The sequence below is a fragment of the Anopheles coustani genome, chromosome 3, assembly GCF_943734705.1.
Source record: "Anopheles coustani chromosome 3, idAnoCousDA_361_x.2, whole genome shotgun sequence".
NCBI lineage: Eukaryota > Metazoa > Arthropoda > Insecta > Diptera > Culicidae > Anopheles > Anopheles coustani.
In genome coordinates this window covers 43,460,440-43,484,952 of record NC_071288.1, presented here as the reverse complement: position 1 = coordinate 43,484,952, position 24,513 = coordinate 43,460,440, and the positions used below count along the sequence as shown (strand labels likewise).

Genomic DNA, 24,513 nt, shown 5'->3' with positions numbered 1-24,513 from the left:
TCGTTTTGTAAAGAAATGAAATAATATACAAACCAGATGATGCATTTATGAAAACTATTTTTTTATTAGTTCTCAACTACATAAATCATACATTTATGCTTAAACATTTGAGTAGCCTGTCTTGGTTTTACGATTCAGGAACCGATACAGGTACGAAATGCGTTTCTCCAAGTCGCGCCATTTAGTAGGCCTGGCCACGGGGTAAATTGTTCGACTCAGCATCTTTCGTTTTCTTAGCAGCACTTGGTATTCGTTGCCGGAAACACCGCGTAACCAGGATGGTACAGAATACAGCACACGGGTGGGATGCAGCCTATCGTTGCCTAGGATGTCGATGTAATCGTTCTGTCCGAACAGTGCCCGCTTCTCGCACCACGCATTTTTTGGCCTAAAACGCAAGATGGAGCATAAGTTGAACTGCATCACATACGGTACGGGATGACTATTGGCTGTAAACATACTTGTAATCAGGCATCGGTAGCTTCTGGCCATTATCTAAGTGAGGTAACAGTCCTCGCTGAAGAATTTTGTCTTCGTAGCCATACCGGCGCACCAGCGGACCGCGAGCAATTTTGTCGGCATGGTACCTGTAGCGTACAGCAGTAATTTGAGGAGTCCAAAGGGCACGAGTAATCGATGATAGTATATTTCCCGCTATGGACATTTTTAGTTAATATTTGTTTAGTTTACTTGAGAAATAATTTGCACAGACTCTCTGTCTGCAAAGAAAAACAACATTTGACAGCACGAAATGTCAGCAGCTGACCGAGCCGCTTTCGGCAAACACAAACACACAAACCATTGTTGCAGAATGCCTATTTTTTATATATTTTAGTTTTGAAAAAAAGCATTAAATGTTAAATTTCATAAGCAGAAATTGCAAGGAATATTGTTTGCCGCTTGGTTATGCGTGAACGAATTTGTTTTCTTCACACACCGTGTGATTCAAATCGGTGCGTTGACAGCTGTCATATTCAAATGCACACTGCTGACAACATGGAAGCGTGGAAGCACCGAAATTCCGTCAATCCAGGCGCCGCCAGCACTTTGCGCGTTTCTTCTTCCTGACACCGATTGGCGCGCTGCTCCGTCGCAGCTGCCGTCTCGTTCTCTCCTCTCCTTCTTGGCCCTCGTGGAGAAAGATTTGCAAGTCGCAACAGCGGAAAACAGCGTGTCGCATGGGCCTGCAGTTCGTTCCGTTTCGTTCGAGTGCAGCCGGAGAAAATTAAACGAGGTGAAAGAAAATCCTGCCCCCACCTGTGTACTAGTCGGCTGCACGTATTGACAGGCTAAGCAGCCCGTCCCAACGCAGTGAGCCAATTATCGCTACAAAATAGTAGCGATAGCAACCACACCGAGAAAGCAGCAGGCAGCAGGCAGCAGCAGCAGTAGCAGCAGCAAGACACAATACACGCGCGCCTGCAGTCGTGGTGAAAAAGTTCGCGTATAGAGTAGTAAATGCGAAACAATGGCTGCGGGTGATCAGGACAACTTTCAGCAGCTCATGAGCTCGCTCCTGTCGACGGATAATGAAATTCGCTCGAAAGCTGAGGTACGTACAACAGGGTGCCAAGGTCGGGGATGCCTTACTCGAAATTGCGTCCCGTGTAGTGTGGTCGTTTCGGCAGCTCCTTTTCAGTGTGGTGTGTCTCATATGTCATGTGCCGTGTGTTTCCGGTTTTACTTCTGCCGCCGGCAGCTCGTTGCCGGATGGTGCGTAATAAGAGAATGTTGTTAAAAGGTGTTTTTTGGGGCCTACTCCGCATGTTCAGGCCAACGCGTCAATGGCGTAAGTGAATCATGGTAGTTCGATTTTTTTCATTTTTCGAGACTAGGAGAGATTTATTGTTGGAATTAAAAAACGTGTTCTATCATTTCATCGCCATCGTGGGGATATGATCGTTCGTGTACCTCCCATGTGCTGGTGGTCGCATGCCAAATTTGAACATTTTTCCACCACGCCGGGTCGGGTGTGACCTTCCGGCGTGTGTCTAGAAGCTCACGTTCTCATAGCCATGATACGTCATCGCACACCTTTTTTGTCTGCTGACGGATCGGAACAGGAAAAGCACGAGGAATAACTCGAAAAGTGCGATTTGGTACCACTACACAACCGTGTAACATCGTAAAATAGAAGGCGTGTTAGTGGTGCCGTTGCCTCGTGTTGTGCGTTGCAGCCAGACTAAATATCGATGAAATGGTTTCGTGCAAGAAAAGTCGCATTTTATCGATTTTCCAAGGAGACATTTTTTTTTAACTTGTCAGTATTGAAAATCGACCACACTCTCCCTGCTTCGACGAAGCCTACTCTGATTATGCTCCGTTGTCATGGAAGTATGTCGTCTTTACTAAACTCCCGCCTGCTCACCTGTATTTCTTATTTTCTTCTCGCACGTGCGCCATCGATGAACAACAAAAACAACAACAACATGTCATCTGTCGCCGGCTTTCGTCGTCATATTTTCCGGTCCGCGCAACCATACAGGAGGTGTACAATGCGCTGCCTCGCGAAACAAAAGTACCGCACCTGCTCGGTACGATACAGAATCCGACGATGTCGGAGGAGGCTCGCATGCTTTCGGCCGTGTTGCTGCGGCGTCTGTTTTCCGCCGAGTTCACCGAGTTCTACGAGCCACTGCTCCCCGAGGCCAAGGAGCAGCTGAAGCAACAGATCCTGATGACGCTGCAGCAGAACGAGGCCGGCAGTATGCGGCGCAAGATTTGCGAGATGGTGGCCGAGGTCGCCCGGTGCATGATCGACGACGACGGTAACAACGAGTGGCCGGAGTTCCTTCAGTTCCTGTTCCATTGCGCCAACGGTACGAACGTGCAGCTGCAGGAGGCTGCCCTGCGCATCTTTGCCTCGGTACCGGGCATCTTCGGTAACCAGCAGGCCCAGCATTTGCCGCTGATCAAACAGATGTTGATCAAGTACTTGGACGCGTCCAGCGATCAGGAGGTTCGGTTTCAGGCAGTCCGTGCGTACGGAGCATTCATTCTGCTGCACGACAAAGAGGAGGACGTGAAGCGCCAGTTCGCCGATTTGCTCCCGCAGGTGATCCACATTACGGCCGAGAGTATCGAGCTTGGTGACCCACAGAACCTAATGCAGCTGCTGATCGACATGGCGGACGGAGTGGCGAAGTTCTTCCGGCCACAGATCGAGCCAATATTCGAGCTGTGCATGAAGGTGCTAAGCACGCCGGACATGGAGGACAACCTGCGCCACCTGGCACTGGAAATGATGGTGTCGCTGGCGGAGAATGCGTCGGCGATGGTACGCAAGCGGGCGGACAAGTACGTGACCGCGCTGGTGCCCCTCATCCTGCAGATGATGACCGATCTGGAGGACGATGACGAGTGGTCGGTGTCGGACAAGATTACCGAGGACGATACGAGCGATAACAACGTGATCGCCGAGTCGGCCCTCGATCGGTTGGCATGCGGGCTCGGTGGCAAGACGGTGCTGCCGCACATAGTCAATAACATTCCGAACATGCTGCTCAGCCCGGACTGGAAGCAGCGTCATGCCGCCCTGATGGCCATCTCTGCGGCTGGTGAGGGCTGCCAAAAGCAGATGGAGGTGCTACTAGAGAGCATCATGCAGGGCGTACTGAAGTACCTGGTGGATCCGCATCCGCGCGTACGCTACGCGGCCTGTAACGCCATCGGTCAGATGGCGACCGACTTTGCGCCCATCTTCGAGAAGAAGTTCCACGAGCAAGTAATTCCGGGGCTGCTGCAGCTGCTCGACGACGTGGAGAACCCGCGCGTCCAGGCGCACGCCGGTGCCGCGCTGGTCAACTTTAGCGAGGACTGCCCGAAAAACATTCTCACGCGCTACCTGGACGCGATTATGGCCAAGCTGGAGATGATTCTGACCACCAAGTTCAAGGAGCTGGTCGAGAAGGGCACCAAGCTGGTGCTGGAGCAGGTGGTCACGACGATCGCGTCGGTGGCGGACACGACCGAAAAGGACTTTGTGGCGTACTACGACCGGCTGATGCCATCGCTCAAGTACATCATCCAGAACGGCAACACGGACGAGCTGAAGCTGCTGCGCGGCAAGACGATCGAGTGCGTCAGTCTGATCGGGCTGGCGGTCGGCGCTGAGAAGTTCATGTCGGACGCGTCGGACGTGATGGACATGCTGCTCAAGACGCACACCGAGGGCGACCTGCCGGATGACGATCCGCAGACGTCCTACCTCATCTCGGCCTGGGCGCGCATCTGCAAGATCCTCGGCAAGCAGTTCGAACAGTTCCTGCCGCTGGTCATGGGTCCGGTGATGCGCACGGCGTCGATGAAACCGGAAGTTGCCCTACTCGACAACGACGAAATGCAGGGCGTCGAGAATGATGCGAACTGGCAGTTCGTGAACCTCGGCGAGCAGCAAAACTTTGTGATCCGCACTGCCGGACTGGAGGACAAAGCGTCCGCCTGCGAGATGCTGGTGTGCTACGCACGCGAACTGAAGGACGGTTTCGCCAACTACGCCGAGGAGGTCGTCCGGCTCATGGTGCCGATGCTGAAGTTCTACTTCCACGACGGCGTGCGGACGGCGGCCGCCGAATCGCTGCCGTATCTGCTCGACTGCGCGAAGATCAAGGGCCCGAACTACCTGGAGGGCATGTGGCTGTACATCTGCCCGGAGCTGCTGAAGGCGATCGACTCCGAGCCGGAGGCGGACGTGCTGACCGAGCTGCTGCACTCGCTGGCCCGCTGCATCGAGACGCTCGGTGCCGCCTGCCTCTCGAACGAGGCGATGGAGGAGGTGCTCAAGATCATCGACAAGTTCATGACGCAGCACTTCCAGAAGGAGGAGAAGCGGGCCCAAGCACGCAAAGAGGAGGACTACGATGACGGCGTCGAGGAGCAGCTGGCCGAGGAGGACGATGCCGACATCTACCTGCTGTCCCGCATTTCCGACATCGTGCACGCACTGTTCGTCACATACAAGGAAACGTTTATCCCCTCGTTCCACCGTGTGGTGCCACACTTTGTCAAGCTGCTCGGAGCGACCAATTCGTGGGCCGACCGTCAGTGGGGATTATGCATTTTCGACGACCTTATCGGTAAGCATCGGTACATCTAGGATTTGTTTCGATTTGCAGCATTTTTATCCATTCCTTTTCATATGATGAAAGTACACATACGTCTGAACCAAGTGTGATTATGAATTTCTTATATGGCTTAACCTTTTCTGATTCAATCGGTTCTTATACATGGTGACGTAGCAAACGTAACGTAGAACAAAGGTTATAAGAGTGTTTTGTTTCCCACCACATACAGAATTCGCCGGACCTATGTGCGCTCAGTATCAGAGCTTCTTCCTACAGCCCATGCTGGAGTACATCAAGGATGAACAGCCGGAAGTGCGACAGGCGGCCGTATACGGATGTGGTGTTTTGGGACAGGTAAGCTAATTAATCCAAATTCCTTCATTCATTCCCAGACAATTTGCTCACTAAAAATTATAAAAGGGTCGTATTTAGGACGTTCCTGTTCCAAAGTGCAATTTGGAAGAAATCAAAAAATTGAAGAATTCTTTTACCTAAAAATCAACTCGAAATAACGAATGCACACATAATCGGTCAAAAAAGGAAAATAGCTTTTCCAACCGTGTTCATCAAGAGCGAATTTCAACGCACTTCCAGTTGATGTCATCTTTTTTTGTCGGTTATCGAATTTTTTAATTCCTTTTGGTTCCATTTCACCGGTTTTGCCATTCGTTTATTAAACAGCGCAACGACAAACAGCAACTGCAGTCGATGAGTCAGTCCGCAACTGTTTTTTTTTTCACCCTTTGTTTTAACCGGTTTGTACCAATTTTGGAAGGCTGCAACCAGAACTGTATTTCGGGAGGAAGGTTTTAATGATGATTTAATGTGTAATTTATTGGCTCTTTATTTGTGTGCGGTTGCCTCCTTGAGCAAAGCCATGACCAAATCTGTTATAAAAGTGTGCCGAAGCGGAACACCGAAAACACGAACCCAGTTCTATACTGTTTCTCATTATTTCTTTCATCCCCTTTTCGGTTGCATCCCACCACATCATGTCCAGTTTGGAGGCGAACAGTTCTCCGTTACCTGTGCCCAGGCCATCACGCGGTTGGTAGAAGTCATAATGGCACCGAACAGCCGCGAACCGGAGAACGTGAACCCGACGGAAAATGCCATCTCGGCCGTGACGAAGATATTGAAATACAACAACAAGGCTATCACAAATCCGGACGAAATCATTGCGCTATGGTAAGTGGAGGAATGTAAGCGCGTGCCTAATGTATGTTCGAAACAACCTTGGTAGCATAATTTTAATATGATGAGAAAGGATTATTTAAACGTCTTACCATTTCTTGCTGGGGAATGCAGTTCCAAATATGGCTTAACCTTTTCTGATGTGTGTTTCCAATGAAACCATCTCCATAAGCGTTGAACCCCAGAGTCATTAGTACTGTATTCACTATAGTTGTGCTGCTACCCTCTTTCTCCCGCAGGTTCACCTGGCTACCGGTTGGCGAGGATGAGGACGAAGCGGTCTACGTGTACGGCTACCTATGCGATTTGATCCAGGCGAACCATCCCATCATACTCGGCGAAAACAACTCCAACCTGCCGCGCATCGTATCGATCATCGCGTCCTGCTTCTACCGGGAGGCGGTAACCGTGCCCCACCCGGAAGCGCATCGGATGATCACGATCGTGAAGCAGATCGAAACCAACCCGGACCTGTTCCAGGCGTGCATAAATCAGCTGACGGCGGAGCAGAAGACGGCCCTCGAGGCGGCGTACCAGGCGGCGGCAGCCGTCACGGCAGCTACGGCATCGGCAGCTGGTGCAGTCACGCAGTAGAGCCAATCTCTCCTTCTAGCCCCATCACTCCCTCCCCGGCCACCCGCCTCCTTTCCGTTATCCCTCTTTCCTTGCCCCTGCTTGCAGAGTATCCGTAAATTGCAAGTATCGTTTTCTTTTTCATCATCACACGGCATTAAAGTGTGTGCACACGTGTATCGATAGGGAATAATTATTATAATAGGATGTATCCAACCAAGGGTTAATTGTATTTGAACCAAGGATGATCGAGAGCAAGCAAAAAAAACATCATGTTATGCATGATGCGATATAAAACAGAACACTATTGAGAGACAGTGAGAGACGGAACGAGAAGACCTAATTGGATATTTTTGTTTTTGTTTTGTTTCGTCCTAGGCTAGAGTAACGTTGGTCCGAAGTCCGAAATCCCCCTGTATTGTGATGGGACTTTTATTACTACTCTTCCCGTGCAGGACAGCAGGGTTCCTCCATCCATGTAATCCCAGATAAATTTCTTATAGTCTTCGATGTAAAGTAGACGATACGTTATGCTTGTCCAAGGAAAACAAACTTAGTTCTCTTATGTATTCATTTAAATCTGATATTTGGCTGAGGACAAAAACATGTCTGTGTTTAGTCCGTTTTCTCGAGGAGCTTTTGTTTATTTGTTTATATACATTTGTTTTACTTCGTTGTAAAACGCCGCCATGTGCGTTGGTAGAACTGAACTCTCCTATTGATTGGACCACCAGTACCCTCTCTCTCTCTCTCCGGTGCTTGTGTATATTCGTTTCGGTTTCGTTGTTGATGTTGGAAACCTTCCCGACCACCCCTCTCGATGGTCAAAACACTTTATGCGCGAGTAGATAAAGCAAGGAGTTTGATTTTAACAGGAAAATAAAATTGTAAATAGGGTGAAGCATAGCTCAAGAAGTTCTTAATTTTGCAATAGAACGTAGGAATGTAAACGGTTCGTTTGCTGTCGTTTGTGTTACTTTCAAGCGGCTCTTCTATGCGACGAAGCATTTGCGAATGGTGGATATGCGCTCCTGTCTCCTTCCTGCCTTGCGTTACTTCCTAACATTTTGTCGTTGTAGATTAGCTGAGTGGAATTGTAGCAGAAACAAAAAAAACAAGACACTATATGCATGTGTGTTCTGAACTTTCTGGCGGCTTTCAATGTGCTGAAAAATGCACAAAATCCAAGCAATTAGAGTCAGCAATTTTGCGCCGAGATTGATTGGGAAAATGTAGAATTGCAGCGGGCACTAAAATGGGGTAATGGAAGAATCCACCCATTCTTTTTGTGGGTTATGTCTTACATGCCACGACGTACACCAATTTCAAATCCTTGTAGCTGCAACTGCACGCGGTAATGTAACACGTTGTAGGAATCTGTTTGTGAAACACAAGCACTAGGTGTTTCGATGCGAGGAATCAGGATGTGGATAGGAATCGTCGTACCGGTGGAATCAATAGCAAGGCACGGGTCACTCTGGCAGTAGTGGAAACGCTTCCTTCCTGCACAGCGAAAATAGGCAAACCGATTGATTTATCACGAAACCGATAAACACCTATCGAGAATGGTCCTAACAATTCTATTCACATATTACTATTGGCGATAAGTCAAAACCGAAAATATATTCGAAATACCCACACTGGGAAAATAATAATTCTAGCAAATGTGGTTTATTTCTTATCACCGCGCTATGGAATGTGAATCGGCAGACAATAAACAGCAGATTGCATTTTATCATTCTGGGAGACGAGGTAAGTTCTATTTTAATCGGATATTGCACACAAACAAAACGAATTCAATGATAATAAAGAACTTGCTTGTTCGATAAACGATACTGCGCGAAATATTGAGTTACCATACGATCATTCGGTTCGTTATAAATCTACCCTGGGCGGTGATTTATAAATTCATTGGGTAATTATTTAACGTCCGTGTGGGCATGAAAGCATATGCCACTCTTTTTAACGAGCTCCCTTATTAGTAATGCAACAGACCATCAATCGTTTTGAAAGTGTATCGATAGGAAATATTTACGCGAAATTTATTTATCTGATTTAAAACGATGTATTTGAAATGCTGAAGAACCCGACCGGATTGAGCCACGCGAAATGCCGCGAAATGTTTGCATTGGGCCAAGATGGCCGATTTGAGCTACCATTTGATTACTTTGACATTTCCGGTAGGTACAAAAAGGTTGGATCACCGTTGTCACTCTATTTGGTTTTGACAAATCCAAATTCCACCAAATGTCGATGATTTCGTTTGTTTGAATCGTAGATTGTTAAATACTTCAGGGAGTGTGGCTAATTGAGTTGATTTACTAATATAGCATCGATTCATATGGCTGTTAGTAGCTCATCAATCTTTTTAGATTATTGTTTGAGAAACGAGAATTTCAAGATGGCGCAATGTATATTTGTCAAAGCGTTGTACTTGACCCAACCTCACAAACAACCTTGATCGCAACATCGGGTTCAACCTCCCAACTTTCGGTTCTACTCGTTCATTCGGGTTACCGTATTAACACAGTTAACACCAGGAACAAGTAAGTCTCATCTTTTATTCTTTTATTCAATGCCTTAAGTGAAGAAACTAACATATTTGCCATGAAAGTTCTTCACCGATTGAAGGCAATTTTGTTCAAAGATATAACTTTAATTAATTATGGCGTTGAACTTCGTCTAGCTTAGTTTAGCGTGTTCGGTTGTTCAATCGATTGGCTTGCTGCTACGCCATTTTTTGCCACGTGTTTTAGTGAGGTTAATTCGATGAAACTCGTGGTTGTTGTAGACTCGTTCACTATGTGAAGGGTAATAACGTGCATTAAGTTATCTGTTCTAACTCTTCCCTTTTGTTTTTCGTCGATATTTTGATGGTCAAATCATGTTGCTGCGTGAAAGTTGAAACCTAACCTCCAAAAACTTCCCAGCCGTCGAATGAACGCTAATCGATTTTCGTTTTTCTTCTGCTCAGAATGGCGGACGCTGCTCCAGCCCGTGGTGGATTTAGAGGAGGATTTGGATCGCGTGGTGGCGCCCGCGGTGCCAAGGGCCGTGGACGCGGCCGTGGTCGTGGCCGTGGACGCGGAGGCAAGGAAGACTCGAAGGAGTGGGTGCCGGTGACTAAGCTCGGCCGCCTGGTGAAGGATAACAAGATCCGCTCGCTCGAGGAGATCTACCTGTACTCGCTCCCGATCAAAGAGTTCGAGATCATCGATTTCTTCCTGAACCGTCTGCTGAAGGACGAGGTGCTGAAGATCATGCCCGTTCAGAAGCAGACGCGTGCCGGTCAGCGTACCCGCTTCAAGGCGTTCGTTGCCATCGGCGACAGCAACGGTCACATCGGGCTCGGCGTCAAGTGCAGCAAGGAAGTGGCCACCGCCATCCGTGGTGCCATCATCCTGGCCAAGCTGTCGATCGTTCCGGTTCGTCGTGGTTACTGGGGTAACAAGATCGGTAAACCGCATACCGTGCCGTGCAAGGTAAGTGTTGCCTTAATGGTTGTGATGGTGTGGTGTATGCTAGAAGAAAACAGTTCCAAATGATGAGAAAACTTTAAAACTTATGCGGTTTTCACGGATAGGTGGGCTTGCATGACCACTGGTATGACGTTCTATAAGCGTCTGATGGAACTTTGCTAAAATTACTATTCTTTTCTTTCATCCCTTTATTGGAAATGCTACTTTTCCCACTTTATTACACGCGTCGCTAATGAATTTCCTATTTCGTTTGCGCCCCTTCTCCTGCAGGTTAGCGGCAAGTGCGGTTCCGTTCTGGTGCGCCTGATTCCGGCCCCTCGTGGTACCGGCATCGTGTCGGCCCCGGTTCCGAAGAAGCTGCTGCAGATGGCCGGTATCGATGATTGCTACACGACCACTCGTGGTTCCACGACCACGCTCGGCAACTTCGCCAAGGCCACGTACGCCGCCATCGCCAAGACGTACGTCTTCCTCACGCCGGACTTGTGGAAGGATCTGCCGCTGAACAAGACTCCGTACCAGGAGTTTGCGGACTTCCTCGACAAGACCAGCAAGACTGGCCAGCGCATCATTGAGGTGTAAACGCTCAATAACCCTCCCCAGGGTGTGTGCGTGCGTAGCCGGAAATGATGTGGCGTCGTGTGTCGACGAACGGACGAATAAAACGGAAATGATTCGTTTCCAATAACATTGAAACGAAGATGGTAATTTGATTCTTTATTTTGGTGTGGGGTTGGTGGTCCGAAAAGGGGTTTCAATGATGGTTGGAATGTTTGTTTTTAACGCCGCGTTTAAATGAGATTCTAACAACGAGGAAGAATGGGGGGAGGGACCTATTGTAATAATTTTACCATTCGTTTCGTTATCTTACCTAGTGCTCAAGATATGATTCTAAGATCTTTATTGTCCCACTTGCCATAAGAGGCTTACAAATCGAAACAAATTTTCAACTGGGTGCCCTGTCATCGTCGTTTTACCAGCAATTGATATCGCATAGGAGCCTATGAAAGTGGCACTTATTAATTTTAATCACAGCTTTGTTGTTTCCCCAACGGCTGCAATCCAACTACTTTAGTTAATCAACAAAAAAACGTAAAACTTTATTGAAGCTCGGTAATACATACAGTAACAAAGTAGATAATACATAGCCTTTTCATTTTGGAATCGTTTTCTTATACGCCTCGCAGGACGCGAACGCGCACGATCGCGCCCCTTCGTCAATCTAGATCGATCAAGCCCTTGTGCGCGAACCGTGGTAGATTTTTGTACAGGAAATCGACGTACACTGGCGTGCGGTAACACTTTTTGAACTCCTCGATCATCTTCTCCGTGTCCGCGAAATCCACCTCAAATCCTTCACCTTCCGCGGGCATTTCCATGATTTCGCTTAGCTCCACACACATGAACGGCACGAAGGTAGCTGCCAGCAGGAACTCTACAAGGAATGAATCGTTTTTTTGTGTGTGGTTCATCTTCATCGCCGGTTCCATTAACAACCTTCAGGCTTCAGCCGACATCACTTACCTAAGTGGCCACACTTCAGAATCTCCGTGTGCAGATCGTGCAGTGTAGGTACCCGGCGTAGGTAGCCAAACTTGCGCAGGCACTCGGTTAACTGCTCGTGGTAGAAGCTGATCAGCTCGTCCCGGTGTGCCTCTCTGGTCGGAATGGATACGGTGTTGTACATCGCGTAGATCAGATCGATCGCCGGCGTCCCCCAAACGCTCAGCTGGAAGTCGAGCTGTGGAAAATATCGGGAGCATTCGAAAGGCGCGTGTCTTGCACTTCAAATTTGGCTTCTTCACCACCTTGTGCCTACCAGCATAATGTCGTCCAGTTTTCCCTCCGTACGCTTGAACATCATGTTTTTGAAGTGGCAATCGCCGTGGTTCAGCACATGCACAAGCGACGAGGCATCGTACGTGTAAATGGCGGATGCGCGGTCGAAAATTTTCTGCTTGATACTGCGTATCCTTTCCGAGTACTGCTCGAGCCCGGGCATCTCCGTTACGATCGTGGACAATGTTTGGATGTTGCTCTGCCACAACTGCAGAAACTCATTCGATTCTTCGAACAGATTGTAGACACCCTTGTTTAATTTCTTCATTTCAGGATGCTTTTCGTACGGGAGAAAGGAAATCAATTGAATTATGTGTGGTAAGCCTATAGACCAGATGCAACATATGCCTTGAACTTACCGTGTCAACCAGAAACATTGATGCCGCGTGCCATCGAGCCAGCTTTGCAAAGACGACCTTTGCTTCCTCGTAGTCCAGCTGCTTCGTTTTCATCTCGTAGCCCAGCTTGGAGATGTCTTCGAACACCATGACCCACGCCGGTAGTTTTTCGTGGTACAGGAGTCTGTCGAGCGGTAAGGGGACAAGCATGATTCATAAATATTAACCATATTCTATAGGCGGCTTGGTTTTTAACTTAATCTTTTGCACCGTTTAACGTTTCCTCATACGAATACGAATTGATAACATGAAAAAATAACCCGCCGTAAGATGATCGAGCAACCACATTCACGGCCATTTTCATTCGATTTCATTCAATTTTTCTGCGGTTTGTCTAAGGCATCGTAGATAGTTTCTGGAATTATTTCCGACTTTGGGGCAATTGTGGTTATTATTCGTGAAGCATCATCCATATTGATTTACATATCCATATGGGATGGAGCAAAGCTTCTCGAAGCAGCCAGTACTTTGTGCTTCCCTATTATATTACAAGGGCAAGGACAAGGGTGTTCGCAAAACCGCTAGAAACACTACTGTCATATTGAAATCACTTAAACTGAGTATGCTACGCACATTGTATCGACACATCTGATGCTCATTTCACACTCCAATGTTAAAAATTGTACAGTCCGGTCGATGAGGGTTTACAAATCTTTTTACTCCCCCATTTGTATGTTTCAAAATGTTGACCCATGTTCTAACACTCCAATATAAAGATTAGACCTTCGCGAAAAGCGTTTCACCTTCTTTTCAATTGAAATTCTAACATCGATATGTTTCCTATTCACCATTCAGCTTAAATCGCGGTTTAAGGGCCACCAGTGATCAGGGGAAAAATCAATTACTCTTCCGCGAAATTTCACCTTGGTATAATGGAAAACTATATACGTTAAGAGTGTCTTAAATTATTATTCATCTTTTAACCCTAATGTCTATGACCTACGACCTCGACGCTTCCGGGTACGTCGAAATCATTGAACTATGGAGAGTAAAATTAAGGTATATTAAACCAACATATAAAACATTCAAACAAAAAAAGTTAAAAACAAACCACATACTTCTCTAATTTTTCATGCTTTATCATCGCTTATATTAGGAAAAGTTTTAATTTTCCGATTAGTATTAGATCATATATTAACGTGGCTTAGATTTTCAAGTTTTCGTCCATTTCCATAGAATAAATGTACGTTGAATGAATATTGATATTTCCAACAAAGGTACTTCAAGAAATTAGGGTTTAATTTGTTTTGTGTGCGGTAGTAATTGAGGCCTTGCACGATCTCCCGTGATTCGTTAGCTTCTTGATACCGCTTTATTGAGTTTTCTCCTGATTGAAAAAAATGGCATCAGCACGCGCCTTTGAGAAGCGTTTGAAGCCTTTTCGGGTTGGTTATCATCGCGAAACCCGTGTTTTTACATCCAAAATCACATTGATTTTCACCGTTCGGAAGTCGCTGCCTGCCAAATATGGCCATCAATAAAAGGTAATGAGTGTCTCCCCACCGATATGCTCATTATCTTGATTGTCGACGTTTTCACCAAGTCACTGGAGTGCGCCCAATAGCACGCGCCTTGTCTTATCAGACAATTGGAGCCCTTCTTCAGAAAACGACCGTAGCCATTGAAACCCGAGACGTGTGCCAATTTGTGTCCTCTCTCTCTTTCTCTGTGACTGGCCCGTTGCCGTTACCGTACTGCTGCTTACCTCGCGCCCAGCACGGTGTGGTCCCCGACGGACTCCAGCAGCCGGTGCATGGCCGGCACGATTTCGTTGTACATCTGTGTCTCCGTCTCGAAGACATACCCATCCTTGAGGATGTCCTTCTTCACGCCATCCTCCGTCGGGAGCGTTTTGACGATCAGTGATACTTCGTCGGCGCTCCGGTCGTGGCGCACGATCGCGCGAAAGATCACGCTCGCAAAGTGATCGCCCGGTTTGGTGCCGGGCACAATCCGGAAGTCCTGCACCTGCAGCGTACTGTCGCGCTCGGCGTGCCGCAGGACTTTCTCGAAAAACACCCGATCCATCCAGCCGGGCGCATGCATTTCGTCCTTGTTTACCGCCATCGTGGAAGGTTACACTTTTTGTTTTGTTTCACTTGCACAAATTTGCACGCCAAACTCCCGACTTGTAGGTCAACAACGGTTTCTTTCGACGCTAGAGAAGGAACAAACAACAAAACGCAGAACCAACGGATTTTTTTCACGTGGAGAATTTGAATGCGCTACCTACGACCGTCGAGGCGTAACTGATCGATTCTTCGTTCCCGCGATGCTTTGCAGCAGCCGGTCGATGGTGGTGGTGGTGGTGGTTTGGTTGATGAACAGCTCTTTTTTATGGGCACGCGAGTCTCGTGTAATCAGCCAGGGTGGCGTTGTCAGCAACAATAGAACCGCTCGTACTCGCGACAGCGTCATCTTGACAACCGGCGGTGGTGGGTTTTTTTTTCGTTCTGTTTTTAGAGGTGCCAAGCGGTCAATCGACTCGTGACGTAACTTGTTAATGCGGTAAGATCATGGGTTCGAGTGTGCTCGTTTGTCAAGACACCGGCGTACGGATGCTGTGTGAGTGTGTCTGGGGTTAAGGGTGCCGGTGGCCGCGATTTACTACAGCCTTGAAACGACGGAGTTCGAAGCGTGGAAACTCTAATCGTCACTATTTGACACTCTATGATCGTGTTGACGACGAGTAGCATGATGAGCTTGGGCCGGCCACTTAAATACCGTTGATCAAATCTCTTATTTTTTGTCTTCCTTCCTTTCCCATTGGGTCTCGATCAGTTACGCGCTCGCAAATAGAATTGCACAAACAGGACCAGAAAAAGATCAAGGCAGAAACAATCTAGTCATTTTTCGGTTGATTGTGATTGATAGGCAAAAGTGGGGTAGCCGGCCTTTGGAGGATAGGAGAATCGACCGGATGTTCGTTGTTAGCGTGTTCGCTCAAGCTGGAAAATATTTGAGTCATAAAAATTTCGGGGAGCAATGTTCGTGAGGAATGTGTTATGTTTGCGATTATTTTAAATATTTCGTTTCGTTCGATTGTGTTATCACCCAAAGTTCGATTGTGTTATCCGCCGTTTAAAGCATGACCGTGTGAACTGTCTGAATTAAGTATTCTCTACGTTTTCGATTAGCGCAAGTTTGTTCTCCGAACAAAAAAAAACTTTGAATAGCCTTCGGAATGCAAAAAGTTTATTAAGGACGTTCGAAAGCGCTGGAATCTGGGACAGATCTATTTACTATATTTGAACTGTAAGTATAATTTCAAAATGGTAGTACTAATAGCAGTATCTAATTTACTTTTGTGTTAAAATATGTAAAACCTTGATCTGCCAAAAATAAATTGAAATTTTTGCAAACATGTTTCATATAAAATGTTTTGTTCTAAATAATTGAGTTGTGTGATAGATTGGTGAGCAAGAAGTACTGTTATTTAAACGTAAACCTAAAGTTGCGGCTTAAAAGAACACCGTCGCTGATACTTTATAATTAAAGTGAATTGTTAATTGTTAAGTTGAATAATTTTGTGCAATGCTTTCTTAGACAACGATTCTGTTCCGAATGCGGCGTACGGTGCCCAAGCCAGGGGCGTCAAAAGATAAGGCGGCAGTACAACACCTGATTGACGGTATGAGAGTGTTGCTGTTTAAATGCAATATTGCCTCACGGTAGACCACCGGCTATCATTTTTGTGATCGATTTCACAACGGACTTTTTTTTCCGGCTGATGAAAGGTAGTTGGTTTCACCTTGACGTGCTGGAATCCGGTTCGGACATATAGATAAATCGCCAGTCATCGACATAGAACTGTTTTACCATCCAATGTACGATTGCGCGTAATCACATGGTACTGGGTCTATTCACATTTTTAAAGCGTTCTAGCGTGCCCGATCTGCCGCCCTAGAGTAATATCATCTGTTTTAATGGCGGGGATGAAAGTCAACTGCTTTCGCATGTCAAGCATCATGCCCCTTGCGGTGTTTGAAGTGTTTGTAGTTTTAGTTTTATTTATTTAGTTACCGCCACGAGTGTGGTGTGGGGGCTGGTTGGGTCGAAGAAGGAAAATGTTCGTTCGACAAGCAAACATTTATATGGCGGGAAAACTTTGCAAACATGCCCGTGTGGTTACAGGAGGTACAGGAAGGGTTCTAAAAATACATTTATTTCTGCAACTCATGTGTACCGGTACTTTTCCTCACAATACTCGTTGGACAATATCGTCCGTGGAAAGAGTTGTAGCGGAATGTGAAGCAAGATGTTCCGTTGGGATAAAGTGAACTAGCATGTTTTTAGATCAATTATACTATTTAAAAAATATAGAATGTAATCGCATATGTTCATTAGCGTGCTTAATACTTGAGTTTCATGGCCACGTGCTTATGAATTGCACGGCCCTGCATTAGTATTAAACAGTCAAGTAATGAATTTTGAACAGAATTTGATTCATTTTCGTTTCAAAATTTTATCTCATCTGGAGGATATATGAACCGGCTTATGTGGAGTAGATAGAATGCGCTGCTGTAAATGTTAGGCAACACACTCAAGTTTTCACAATTTATTCAATATGGCACTGTCCCAATTGAACGTTTGTACGGATGTTGGATTCACAACTCACACATAATTAATTTTATATATTTTATACTGTAATATATGATGTAGAATTCATATTTGAATGTCATTTTAAAAACTATACTGAGCAAATTACGTCTCTCATAGGCAATCAAGGTTTGATCGTTTTTTTTTTAAATTTTACTGCACTCTTCCGAATATATCTACCGGTATGTTGTCAATGGCGTGGCTATTGTTAGTTTTTAGCTCTTCCAGGATCCGAAGTTTGTCGATCGTCAATGTTTTAGACGATAGATTTGAGGTAACGCAATAAAAAAGTCGCAAGAAGCAAAATCGCTAAAGCGCGCATTCCTCAACGGAAAAAGGCGCTCGTGTTAATGTAGGCTTGGCGGCTAATGTTCGCTACCGGTATGTCAGGTGGTAGACGACTTGTAATTTGTGTGATAGCAAAATTTCGGAAACCCAGCGGTTAAATAAGATTATTCCCATTTTATTATGACTACTTTTCACAAATTGGTGGATATTTCAAATCATTAAGTTGTCCTGCCCCACCCTGTATAATGAATATTGATACATTTATGTTTTGTATTGATTCTACGGTGGGAATAATAAAATCTAATCAATAATGTATCATGTAATGAATAATCATTTAACAATACTTTTCCTCGGAGCATAACCGCGGGAAAGGTTACAACATACCGGATTCGATGCTCGCAAAAAAAGCTCGGTTTTGTTTAGTATTGGTTTGAATGGAGTTTCGTCATCTCTTTCTTTCTATCCACCTTCATTCCATCTATCTCTCGTCGACCACGTGCGTTTTTCTCGCAGGCAACACAATGAACCGTAACGAGGACGGGAAAGACCTCCACCAACATTCATCTTCACTACACGTGTGTGGAGTACGGCCGTCTGCTCCTGTGGAATGTTGCGGGCAAGTTGATAATAATTTCTATTAATAAAAAAAGAAACAAGGAACAAGAACAACCTTCCGCGGCCATTCAACCGCCTCAGCGTAAATTGAGTTGTGCACGGCAGACAGGCATTTTTCGTGTGTTTGTCCCGCCTTCGCGGGGTGCGATTTTTGACGACTATAATCGCCGAATTCCCGACCGAACGGCGTTCTGCGGGAAGGGTACAATTTCGCGTGTGGTTGTGTCATGGTCAGATGGCGTTGGCCACGACGATCAGCAGCAGAGTGGCCAATTATCTCTGCGTTAGCTGAACAGTACGCTCGTAGTGGTGCCCTCGCGTTGTGTGATGTGCGGTGGCATCCGCAAACGAATATTTCACAAACCCCGATCGGTCGTCCGTCGCCGAACGTGTGTGAGAGTTCGTGATTAACTTTGTTGTGCTACCAGCGCAACAACCTTCAACACTATCAACACTCTTATCAACGGGGAAGCCGCGGGCTCCAGCGATATCTTATGCCGGGGACAATTGGCTGGTGTTTAAATTCCCCAACAGGGTTGTAGGAGACCATCATTTCAGATTCAGGTGTCTCAGTTCAGGTGCTCGCAGTTCCCGGACAGAGTATGGATGCGGCTACGATCGAACAACAGTTTCCTTTCCTCACGAAAGAGTACCTGCAAGGGATTCTGCGGCGTGAACAGTGCGAGAGTGCCATATCGGTGGATGATTTCACCGTGGTCGCCCCGTTGGCCAAGGGTGAAAATTATTCTAGTGATATCTTGCGTGTAACTATCAAATATTCCACCGGCAGCCACAATCACAGGTACGAGAATTATATAATGAAGCCAGATTTTACCAATAACCCCAACTGGTTCCGTTCCAGAACGCAAACATACATCATCAAAGTGTCCTTTGCTCGTGAGGAGGATGCCGACCTACTAGATGCGTACGATGTGTTCAAGCGAGAGATTGCCGTGTACGACGTGGTGTTGCCGAAGGTGGAGCAACTTCTCGGGTCCATTGGCTATGGCAAACGTTTGGCGCCGGTGTAAGCATCCGTGGTTGCCGTTTGCCCGATACACGCGTGATATACTCTTCACTCTTGCAGCGCTCATGCTATCCATCCCACCACCGTGAAGCACTTCGTATTCGAGGATCTTTCCCTGCAGGGCTACAAGCCAGCCGCGCGCTCGGTCGGGCTGAACTTCCAGCAGTTACAGATGGTGCTGGAAAAGATTGCCAAGTTTCATGCGGCCACTGCAGTTTTGTATACGATTGTACGTCAGCGGGAGGTTTGGTGGTTATAGACTGAAGCAATGAATGTCGTTTCGCGTTGTTTCGTTGCAGGACGAGGAAAGTATGGCAACGCATCACTACCGGAACATTAGCGAGGATGTTCCTCATTTCTATCCGTTGTTCCAAAACAGCATGGTGGGGTGCGGCAAACAGGCAGCTGGCTGGCCTACGACCAAGGGCAAAATCGCCGACAAGCTGCTGGCACTAGAGAAAACCATCGTGGCGAAGGGATGCCGTGTGTACACCCGGCACGAGCCGGACTTCAATGTGCTAAACCACGGTGACCTTTGGGTTAACAATGTGATGCTCAAGACAGAACCGAGTGGACGGTTACAGGACGTGATACTGGTGGACTATGCGACCGGATTTTTCGGCTCACCAGCGATCGACCTGAGCTACCTGTTGTTCACTTCCGCCGCCAACGACGTGACGATCGAGGACTTCGATCTGTTGCTACAGCATTACCATGGCGAGCTGGTGGATACACTGACCAAACTCAAGTACAGTAAACCGATACCCACCCTGCTGGACATTCAGGTCGAGATGCTCCGAAAGGGACACAACGGGGTCATGTTCTCCACGTTCCTGATACCACTCCGTTTGTTGGAGGACACTTCGAATGCTGACCTTGGTGGACTGCTCGGGACGACGGAGGAAGCGATCGCTTTCCGCAAGCGTCTTTTCTCGCATCCAAGGTACCAGGATCGTATGGAGTACCTGTTGAACTTCTACGATCGCAAGGGCTACTTGGATTGAATGTTTGACTCGTGAGTTGAATAAAACCGACGCTTAATTAATGAGTCCATATGAAGCAACAGATTTCACTTCACGTTTTATTTCCCTAGTCCAGAAATCCTTGGTGCAAGAAACGACTCAGAAGGGGCTTAATAATATCCTTAAACTGCTCCTGATTGTACAGTTTCCGGCGGTATGCTTTGGCGTCCTCCTCATTGCTGTAAACGTTGATCGCCTGGTTGTAGTCCGCGAACAGGAAAGGAATGAAACAAACCGCTATTGCCAACTCGAGGAATCCGGCTCGGAGCAAGTCGCAGTTTATGTCCAGGAGCGTCGGCGCAGTTCCCATGAAACCCACCCTGGACAGCGTGTCGGTAAACGACTGATGGTAGAGCTGCACCAGCTCAGCCCGTTTCGTCTCGCGCGTCTCACGATCGCACACGAGGTACAAAAAGTAAAGCAAATCCACGGCCGGCGTTGTCCAGCAGCTTAGTTGATAGTCGTACTGAAAATAATCGAAAGCACCATTCCCCATCAGTCGTGAACCACACCGATATTAGCGTTAATTTCGTGACGTACAAAAATGACGTCCGCTACGCGATGATCATTGTCGAGCTTGAACAGCATATTGTTGTAGTGGAAGTCTCCATGGTTAATTACGCTGATGGCGCACCCGTTCTTAGCTCCGTCGTAAATTCCAACGCCTCGTTCAATGAAGGTGGGTTGAATATTACGAAGACGTTCCGCGTACTTGCCGTAGCCGTCCCATTTTTCCAGTTCCTCGGTAAAAATGGAGAAGTTTTCCAACATAAACTTCACCCCTTCCGAGGGTTTCTGTTTGAACAACCCATTGTTAATTGCCGGCCGGTTGTTGACGAAGCTGTACGACGTCGCATGAAACTGTGCGAGCTTGATGAGAACCAACTTCGCATCCTCCGTACCCAGCAGGTTGTTTTTATGCCCATAATGGCGGCTCGTTAGATCCTCCAGTATAATGTACGGCTGGGGTTCGCTAGCGGCGTAAATTAATCTACGAAGGAACCGGCAAATGATTAGATACGCCGAGTGAGTCGATTGCCATAGTGTATGGGACTTACTTTGGGCTGAACTTTTTGGCATCTGTGTCGCTCGGTGTTGCTTCCATTTTGGCCACGCAATCCCGGTACACAGCCAGCTCCGTATCGTACGACAATTCGTCGGCTATGCTGTTCACCTTCGAAGCCATCAGCTTCACGATCAGCTTGATTGATTCGGTTTTTCCCCGACTGCGATAGCTCACCGTAGCCCGGTAGATGATGCTGGCGTACTGCTGGGCTGCATTTCCGTGCAACGCAAGATGGACATCTTCCACCACCAGGGCACGGTCGGCGGTGTGCTGCACGAGTGCCTTCTGGAACAGCTGATGGGTCAACCAGCTGGTTGGATCCTTGTTGGTTGCAGGCATCCCGAAAAAAAAATGAATGTTTTACCGCCGAGCTGTACAGTTCACCGATCGGTACAATATTGGGTGAACAGTTTAAAACGCTTTCCAATTTATCTGAGACGTCAGAAATGGGTATCTTATCGAAGAAACAACAAGGTGCAGTACGTCTGTAGCAGCTATACGTAGCTACAATTGTAGCTCAATAAATTCATTCTACTGATAACCTTTATAACGCTCCCTTCGAAGTGTTCGTCACTTTCTCTCTTTCAAGTACTTATGATATAATTGGAAACACAGTGACCCGTACACTATGGACTATTGAGCCGATCACGTGCTATGAGGCATGGAGTAGTACGAAACTATTTTTGACATGACCTAGCAGTTTTATAAAAAAAAAAAAATCGCTATCAAAACACAATGGTCTGAAAAACGTGCACTTGATATGCAGCTACATACTTATCGTATGACGTATCATCATCATAAATTCGTTGGTGATACCATTGAAACAAAGATTACAGATCGTACCTCTTAGGTAAGTCGATCACGTGAAATTAAATGCACAAAGAATTCGGTCAGGTGTCTGAAATCGGATGATTCTCTGTAATCTCTAAACACGATATGTCGAAAAGCACAGTTTGCAAGTAGATATTCTGGAAACTCTCTGGATGTTGATGTACATTGCATACATTTTTATTCTTAATACAATAAATATCTTCAGTTTAATGTTGCAATGTCATGACTTTGTTTAACATGACGGTCGCATTTAAATATTCTACTCTAAAAGACCTTTATATACGTATCCAGGAATGAGTCCTTTCATAAGCGACTGATACTCTTCATTTTCGAGCCCCACGAAACCGACATCCCCGGTGGCCAGCTTTTCCGGAGGGATCTTAGTGAAGTCAATAAATCGGAACTGCAGGAAACAGGTGTAGTGTAGGATATCTACAAGCAACAAACGAAAAAGATGGTCTCAGAACTGTTAAGGTACCTTTCGTCGCCACAACTTACCTAGGAATCCGTTGCGGAGCAGCTCCATCTGCAGGTCCAGCATCGTCGGTACGTACCCGAGGTACCCGAGTGCCTTCAGCGTGGCGCAGAACTCCTCGTGATAGAACGAAATCAGCTCATCCTTGTGGGCGGCTTTCACCTTGTAGTGAACGATGTTGTTCAGCAGGTAGTACAGATCGATGGCCGGCGTTGACCAGCAGCACGCCTGGAAGTCGAGGAACCGGGTCGCAACGATGCCATTTTCATCGTTGAACTGGTGGAGTAGATTTTTCGCATGGAAGTCACCGTGGTTGAGGACATTGTACAACCGGCCGGGCGTTTGGTAGCTGTAGATGTTATGCAACCGATCGGAATAGTCGCTGGTAGCGCGCTCGAACGGAGCGACAAACTTCTCGCAACCTTCCCATGTGCGCAGGGCGTCGACGAATGCTTTTAGATTTTTGCCAAACATCCATTCGAGCACCGGATCCTTTTTCTTGAACAAGTCCGTTTGGAAACCTTCGAAGTCGGTTTTCTGTGGAACAATCGAAAGATAGTTAGTCAAGCTCGGTGCATACTTGACAACGACCCACTTACATTCTTGCTCAGGAAAAACGAAGCCGCATGGAAGCGTGCAATTTCGATCGTGACCGGTTTCGCTTCCTCGAAACTTTCGATCAAATCGTGCCCCTTCCAGCCGGCCGGTGCGAGATCCTCCAGGACGATTACAGACCGGGGCGACTCGGCCGACTGCAGACAGGTCGGCAGCATCACCGGCTTGCCGTTGTCTTCGAGGACACGTTTCATCTTTGGCAAAAATTCGTTGTACATTGTCACCTCCTTCTTAAACAGCTCCCCGTTTACTGGCCCAGCGACGACGCCCCCCTCGGGGAGCGTTTTAACGACCAGCTTCTTGGTAGCGTTGCCGCCGCCGGCCACCTTCGCACTCCGATACTCAACCGTGGCGCGGAACGGTTGGCTGGCCAGATATTCGCCCGGTTTTCCCACCTGCGTAATGTCGACGCTGTGCACGGTCAGATCTTTGTCGCCCTCGGACTTTCGCAGGATCGTTTCAAGGTACGCAGCGGTCAGCCACTCCGGTGGCGGCGTTGGTTTCGGTCCGGTGCCCTCAGCCTCAGCCATGACTAATGAAGTTTAATGTTTCACAAATCTCGCACAAAAAATATACCCGAAAAATGTGCTGCGTAATGCACGTGTTGACGGAACGCAACGCAAACCAGTTACTGAAGGTGACTCCCAAAAAGTGGATACCTTTTATACGCGGGATGGTTTTGTGTACATTCGCGTCCGTACGGGTTGATGATGGTGGTGCGAGTTTACAAAATCGATTGCACGTGAACAGCGGCTCAGGGTTGGGCAAGAGATTGACGGAGTTATCGGCCCCCGAGCGACACATAGAACATATCCAACAACGGTGATGGTATAAAGTCTTATCATTTCGGAAACGGGCTACAGTCAACCGAATGTTTTTTCACGCCTCCAGGAAATGACGATTAGCGAACATGAAGGTGTGTGAAATCGGTCAGGTTCAGTCAGCCTGACTCAACGTACAGCTGAGTACATAGAAGGCTCGATCGTTGCCCATTTTTGGCAAACGCCGGTTGCGCGATGTTTGTGTGTACGGTGCCATGATTCATTATGATTTGTGTTGTTGCCTTTTTATCGTCTGGTATCCCCGAAAGTTGCGATAAAAATTCAATTTCTTTTTATCAAACTCATCTAACACTTAGGAAATCATTCAAAAATTGTATTTGAAAATTAATCTTAGAAAATATGCTTTTGAATGATTTTAAGTGCCGTTTTGAGTAAATTCTTTACTTTGTCTACTAGCATCCGACACGATAAGCTAAGTTTAAATCTCTATTCCACACAATCTTCCGTTTGCTTTAGTATACGTTTCAAATCTACGTTTATTTCCTTGAACAGAGTTTTCAATCATTCCCAATGTGCGTGCTATTGAACCACAGCCTCCTGTGCCATTTATTTGTTTCTGCCTGTTTAAAAATAAAACGTGTACTGCG

At 46.9% G+C, this 24,513-nt stretch overlaps 7 protein-coding genes across 7 annotated transcripts; 3 read left to right on the top strand and 4 right to left on the bottom strand.

Annotated features, from left to right (window-relative positions):
- Positions 1 to 47: 47 nt before the first annotated feature.
- On the bottom strand, positions 48 to 729 carry LOC131258672 (large ribosomal subunit protein mL51). The gene is made up of 2 exons (XM_058260031.1): positions 462 to 729; positions 48 to 388 (listed from the first exon to the last, which is right to left on the bottom strand). The coding sequence occupies exons 1-2, from the start codon at positions 662 to 664 to the stop codon at positions 100 to 102; spliced, it is 492 nt and encodes a 163-aa protein (XP_058116014.1). The 5' UTR covers positions 665 to 729; the 3' UTR covers positions 48 to 99.
- Positions 730 to 1,106: 377 nt separating this feature from the next.
- LOC131260937 (importin-5) lies at positions 1,107 to 7,736 on the top strand. Its single transcript, XM_058262799.1, has 5 exons — positions 1,107 to 1,552; positions 2,486 to 5,075; positions 5,293 to 5,417; positions 6,064 to 6,251; positions 6,497 to 7,736. Exons 1-5 carry the CDS (start codon positions 1,469 to 1,471, stop codon positions 6,849 to 6,851), a joined length of 3,342 nt encoding a protein of 1,113 aa, XP_058118782.1. The 5' UTR covers positions 1,107 to 1,468; the 3' UTR covers positions 6,852 to 7,736.
- A 1,560-nt stretch (positions 7,737 to 9,296) lies between these two features.
- LOC131260545 (small ribosomal subunit protein uS5) lies at positions 9,297 to 11,016 on the top strand. Its single transcript, XM_058262296.1, has 3 exons — positions 9,297 to 9,376; positions 9,805 to 10,312; positions 10,580 to 11,016. The coding sequence occupies exons 2-3, from the start codon at positions 9,806 to 9,808 to the stop codon at positions 10,889 to 10,891; spliced, it is 819 nt and encodes a 272-aa protein (XP_058118279.1). The 5' UTR covers positions 9,297 to 9,376; position 9,805; the 3' UTR covers positions 10,892 to 11,016.
- Positions 11,017 to 11,422: 406 nt separating this feature from the next.
- Positions 11,423 to 14,613, bottom strand: LOC131258907 (uncharacterized). Its single transcript, XM_058260301.1, has 5 exons — positions 14,252 to 14,613; positions 12,508 to 12,670; positions 12,129 to 12,425; positions 11,834 to 12,050; positions 11,423 to 11,744 (listed from the first exon to the last, which is right to left on the bottom strand). The coding sequence occupies exons 1-5, from the start codon at positions 14,611 to 14,613 to the stop codon at positions 11,527 to 11,529; spliced, it is 1,257 nt and encodes a 418-aa protein (XP_058116284.1). The 3' UTR covers positions 11,423 to 11,526.
- A 4,037-nt stretch (positions 14,614 to 18,650) lies between these two features.
- LOC131260029 (uncharacterized) lies at positions 18,651 to 20,140 on the top strand. Its single transcript, XM_058261680.1, has 4 exons — positions 18,651 to 18,850; positions 18,911 to 19,075; positions 19,136 to 19,304; positions 19,375 to 20,140. Exons 1-4 carry the CDS (start codon positions 18,651 to 18,653, stop codon positions 20,077 to 20,079), a joined length of 1,239 nt encoding a protein of 412 aa, XP_058117663.1. The 3' UTR covers positions 20,080 to 20,140.
- Positions 20,141 to 20,164: 24 nt separating this feature from the next.
- Positions 20,165 to 21,502, bottom strand: LOC131261778 (uncharacterized). The gene is made up of 3 exons (XM_058263646.1): positions 21,156 to 21,502; positions 20,638 to 21,088; positions 20,165 to 20,563 (listed from the first exon to the last, which is right to left on the bottom strand). The coding sequence occupies exons 1-3, from the start codon at positions 21,500 to 21,502 to the stop codon at positions 20,165 to 20,167; spliced, it is 1,197 nt and encodes a 398-aa protein (XP_058119629.1).
- Positions 21,503 to 22,627: 1,125 nt separating this feature from the next.
- Positions 22,628 to 23,614, bottom strand: LOC131261746 (uncharacterized). Its single transcript, XM_058263644.1, has 3 exons — positions 23,069 to 23,614; positions 22,714 to 23,006; positions 22,628 to 22,631 (listed from the first exon to the last, which is right to left on the bottom strand). Exons 1-3 carry the CDS (start codon positions 23,612 to 23,614, stop codon positions 22,628 to 22,630), a joined length of 843 nt encoding a protein of 280 aa, XP_058119627.1.
- Positions 23,615 to 24,513: the final 899 nt, after the last annotated feature.

Coding starts and splice junctions, on each gene's coding strand:
- LOC131258672 (XM_058260031.1), bottom strand. CDS start 664: ATGTCCATAGCGGGAAATATACTATCATCGATTACTCGTGCCCTTTGG. Junction 389..461: donor CTACCGATGCCTGATTACAA/GTATGTTTACAG, acceptor CTTGCGTTTTAG/GCCAAAAAATGCGTGGTGCG.
- LOC131260937 (XM_058262799.1), top strand. CDS start 1,469: ATGGCTGCGGGTGATCAGGACAACTTTCAGCAGCTCATGAGCTCGCTC. Junction 5,418..6,063: donor GATGTGGTGTTTTGGGACAG/GTAAGCTAATTA, acceptor CATCATGTCCAG/TTTGGAGGCGAACAGTTCTC. Junction 6,252..6,496: donor GACGAAATCATTGCGCTATG/GTAAGTGGAGGA, acceptor TTTCTCCCGCAG/GTTCACCTGGCTACCGGTTG.
- LOC131260545 (XM_058262296.1), top strand. CDS start 9,806: ATGGCGGACGCTGCTCCAGCCCGTGGTGGATTTAGAGGAGGATTTGGA. Junction 10,313..10,579: donor CGCATACCGTGCCGTGCAAG/GTAAGTGTTGCC, acceptor CTTCTCCTGCAG/GTTAGCGGCAAGTGCGGTTC.
- LOC131258907 (XM_058260301.1), bottom strand. CDS start 14,613: ATGGCGGTAAACAAGGACGAAATGCATGCGCCCGGCTGGATGGATCGG. Junction 12,051..12,128: donor AACTGGACGACATTATGCTG/GTAGGCACAAGG, acceptor TATTTTCCACAG/CTCGACTTCCAGCTGAGCGT. Junction 11,745..11,833: donor TCTGAAGTGTGGCCACTTAG/GTAAGTGATGTC, acceptor CATTCCTTGTAG/AGTTCCTGCTGGCAGCTACC.
- LOC131260029 (XM_058261680.1), top strand. CDS start 18,651: ATGGATGCGGCTACGATCGAACAACAGTTTCCTTTCCTCACGAAAGAG. Junction 19,076..19,135: donor GGCAAACGTTTGGCGCCGGT/GTAAGCATCCGT, acceptor TCACTCTTGCAG/CGCTCATGCTATCCATCCCA. Junction 19,305..19,374: donor CTGCAGTTTTGTATACGATT/GTACGTCAGCGG, acceptor GTTTCGTTGCAG/GACGAGGAAAGTATGGCAAC.
- LOC131261778 (XM_058263646.1), bottom strand. CDS start 21,502: ATGCCTGCAACCAACAAGGATCCAACCAGCTGGTTGACCCATCAGCTG. Junction 21,089..21,155: donor GCCAAAAAGTTCAGCCCAAA/GTAAGTCCCATA, acceptor GTTCCTTCGTAG/ATTAATTTACGCCGCTAGCG. Junction 20,564..20,637: donor GCGTAGCGGACGTCATTTTT/GTACGTCACGAA, acceptor GATTATTTTCAG/TACGACTATCAACTAAGCTG.
- LOC131261746 (XM_058263644.1), bottom strand. CDS start 23,614: ATGGCTGAGGCTGAGGGCACCGGACCGAAACCAACGCCGCCACCGGAG. Junction 23,007..23,068: donor CGTTTTTCCTGAGCAAGAAT/GTAAGTGGGTCG, acceptor ATTGTTCCACAG/AAAACCGACTTCGAAGGTTT.